This window comes from Lithobates pipiens, unplaced genomic scaffold (genome assembly GCF_037356315.1).
Source record: "Lithobates pipiens isolate NorthernLeopardFrog02 unplaced genomic scaffold, aLitPip1_a1.2 Scaffold_13, whole genome shotgun sequence".
NCBI lineage: Eukaryota > Metazoa > Chordata > Amphibia > Anura > Ranidae > Lithobates > Lithobates pipiens.
In genome coordinates this window covers 531,169,346-531,172,836 of record NW_027507718.1, presented here as the reverse complement: position 1 = coordinate 531,172,836, position 3,491 = coordinate 531,169,346, and the positions used below count along the sequence as shown (strand labels likewise).

The window sequence follows — 3,491 nt, the reverse complement described above, 5'->3', positions numbered from 1 at the left end:
CACACCATGCGATCCGATTCCTGTGCGAGTCGGCAGATCGCACTGCGATATGCGGATGGAACTGGGGGTGTCATTAACATATCATTGACACTCCCAGCCGTTCGCATAGGGCAGTGGGAGTAATGCGATGCGGGAAAACGCCGCGGATTCGCGGCGTTCCCGCATCGCAGCGGTGTGAACCCGGCCTAAGGCTGGGTTCACACTGCTGCGGTTACGAGAACCGGATGTGATTCACACCGCACTGTAGTGCAAATCACATCCGATCTCTGTGCGATGCGAGTTCAGCCTTAGGCCAGGTTCACACTATAGCGATGCGGGAATGCCGCGAATCCGCGGCGTTTTACAGCATCACACACCTCCCGCCGGCAGTTCACACTGCCCTATGCGGACGGCTGGGAGTGTCAATGATATGTTAATGACACCCCCAGTTCCGTCTGCATATCGCAGTGCGATCTGCCGACTCGCACAGGAATCGGATCACATGGTGTGAACACCCATGCGATCCGATTCTGTTGCGGACCAAAAAAAGGGTCCCGTGCGAGTTTGCTGCGGGAGCGATGCGAATTCAGCCATACTATCTGTATACTATCTGTATGGCTGAACTCGCATCGCTACGGAGATCGGATGTGATTTGCACTGCAGTGCGGTGCGAATCACATCCGGATCTCCCCCCGCAGCAGTGTGAACCCGGCCTAAATAGTATGGCTGAATTTGCATCGCACCCGCCCCAAACTCGCACAGGACCCTTTTTTTGGTCCGCAGCAGAATTGGATCGCATGGGTGTTCACACCATGCGATCTGATTCCTGTCCGAGTTTGCAGATCGCACTGCAATATGCGAACTGATCTGGGAGTGTCATTAACGTTTCACTGACACTCCCAGCAGTTCGCATAGGGCAGTGACTGTATTTTTATTTTTAATTTATATTTTTTATTTATTTAATTTATTTAATTTATTTAATATTTAATTTTTAATATTTAATATTTAATTTATAATTTAACAATATTTTTATTGTTATGCTTTTTAAAATTATTTAGAACTATTTAATATATATATATTTATTGTTTTTATATGAATGGTACATGTCTGCATGATAAATAAAGTACAATCATTTCAGATTACACCATTCACATAAATGTGCACATGTGTTATGCTTATGTATTAATCATTGTAATGTTTTACAGTTATGGGGTGTCTCTTTATTGGTTAGGGAGATTATATCTTTAATATTTTATTAATATGTGCAGTGTATGTGGAATGCTTCGTATTTAACTTTGGGGTTCTGATACTGAAATCTCATGAGCTATCGTGAGATTACAGAAAAAGAAGCCGTTCAGGATTCTCAGAGCGTTTGTAGATCACATCTATTCTCAATGGGAGAAGTGATCTACATGATATATTAAGCTGCCACATGGGGGAGAACAAATATCTCCGAGAACAGCAGAGAACTCCAGAGATACAAAATATCAAAATATACTAAACGGACACCTATATCCTTACTGTGGACGAGTGCACGGTGTACCAAAATGGCCGCTGCCACCTTCAGACAGAAGGCTTGCTGTGGCCGAGTGTGGGGTGTACCAATATGGCCGCTGCCACCTTCTGACTAGAATTTTTACTGCGGAAGAGTGTGGGGATGTACGAAGACATCAAAGTTCCAGCTGATTGGAAATGATGTATCTCAAAACTCCACTCAACGCCGTTTCATCAGCCTATATATGATGTCTTCAGGGGTTAACAATGGATTTAAAAAAATCTCTCTCTCTCTCTCTCTCTCTCTCTCTCTCATCCCTGCTGTTAAGGACGTCACTCGCACTGGGGAGTTTTTCTCCAATGAGCCCGGAGCTTTCCACCAGTGACGCGGTTCAGACTGCAGCCAATCATCTCTCTCCCTCCCCGGCGGTGACGCGTCTTGGTTGCCGTGGAGACGCGTAGTTAGGGACATCACTCGGGATGGGTGGAGTTTTCGTCCAATGATCTCTCGCCTTTAATTGACAAGCTGAGACATCGGTCCAATAGCGGGCCACGTCTTATCTCTACTGTAAAGGACGTCACTCGCGCTGGAGGGGAGGGAGCTTTCCTCCAATGAGCGCAGAGCTTTCCAGTGACGCGTTCAGAATACAGCCAATCGTCTCTCTCCCTCCCCGGCGGTGACGCGTCTTGGTTGCCGTGGAGACGCGTAGTTCCGGTCAGCTGACCGTGTGTCGGTGTCCATGGTGACGGACGTGGCCTCAGTGAAGATGGCGGCGGCGGATCTGAGCGAGGCGCACCGGGCGGAGGTGATGAGTTACATTCGCTTCGCTCAGGGGAAGCGGCAGCTGCGGCTGAAGAGTGTCCGGTCGTGCTTCCAGGACGTGGTGGAGGGGCGGCTGACAGAGGACACGTACACGGCGGACGAGGTGACGGATCTGCTGAGCGGGCTGCAGGCGGCGGTGCTGAGCGAGGTGGAGCTGGAGCTGCTAAACTCCGCCCACACCAACGTGCTCCTCCTCCAGCAGCTGTTCCTCCAATCGCAGCACTGGCACCTGACCCTCCACACCGACGTGTCCGAGCTGGAGAACCGAGAGCTGCTGGAGAGGGTGGCCGAGCTGGAGAGGGGCCAGGACCCCGCCCCTTCCTCCGCCTCCAAGCCCCGCCTCACCCCCATCGAGGGCCCCGCCCAGCTCCTCCACGCTGAGATCGCCCGCCTCCAGGAGGAGAACGACAAGCTGAGGGGGCGGCTCCGGGCCCTGGAGGGGCGGGTCACCTCCGCCCTGGAGGAGAAGGACCACGCCCTCCAGGAGCTGCGCCGCGCCGCCCACACCCACCAGGAGAAGGAGGCCCCGCCCCCGAGGGACGTCTCCCAGCTGGAGGACGCCCTGAGCAGCCTGAAGGTGGAGCTGCAGAAGACGGTGGGCGAGCACGGCGCCACCCAGAGGAAGATGGAGGAGGACCTGACCGGCACCAAACACCAACTCCTCCGGGTGCGGGAGCAGCTGGCCCTCGCAGAGAGGGAGCTGGACAGGAAGTTCCAGGAGACCGCCGCCTACCGCAACATGAAGGACATCCTCTCCAAGAAGAACGAGCAGATCAAGGAGCTCCGACGGAAGCTGGCCGGCTACGAGCCGCAGGACTGAGGGCCACACGGGGGGCGGGTGGGGGTGGATACAGGGCCCCAGGATACACTACGAGACAAAGACACCCAACAGCCGCCACAGGGGGAGGGGGGTATGAGGCCCCCGGGATACACTACAAGACAGAGACATCCAATAGGGGCCACACGGGGGGTATGGGGTCCAGTGATACACTAGGAGACAAAGACACCTAACAGGGGCCACACGGGGGGGCAGGGGGTACAGGGCCCCAGGATACACTACGAGACGACAGACACCCAACAGGGGCCACATGGGGGAGTATTGGGCCCCGGATACACTACGAGACAAAGACACCTAACAGGGGCCACACGGGGGGGATACGGGCCCCCAGGATACACCACAACATAGTGACTCCCA

At 53.9% G+C, this 3,491-nt stretch overlaps 1 protein-coding gene across 1 annotated transcript; it reads left to right on the top strand.

Moving 5' to 3' along the window:
- Window positions 1–1,851: 1,851 nt before the first annotated feature.
- On the top strand, window positions 1,852–3,119 carry LOC143975693 (leucine zipper transcription factor-like protein 1). The gene has a single exon (XM_077478189.1). The coding sequence runs from the start codon at window positions 2,214–2,216 to the stop codon at window positions 3,114–3,116; it is 903 nt and encodes a 300-aa protein (XP_077334315.1). The 5' UTR covers window positions 1,852–2,213; the 3' UTR covers window positions 3,117–3,119.
- The last annotated feature ends 372 nt before the right edge of the window (window positions 3,120–3,491 follow it).

Coding starts and splice junctions, on each gene's coding strand:
- LOC143975693 (XM_077478189.1), top strand. CDS start 2,214: ATGGTGACGGACGTGGCCTCAGTGAAGATGGCGGCGGCGGATCTGAGC.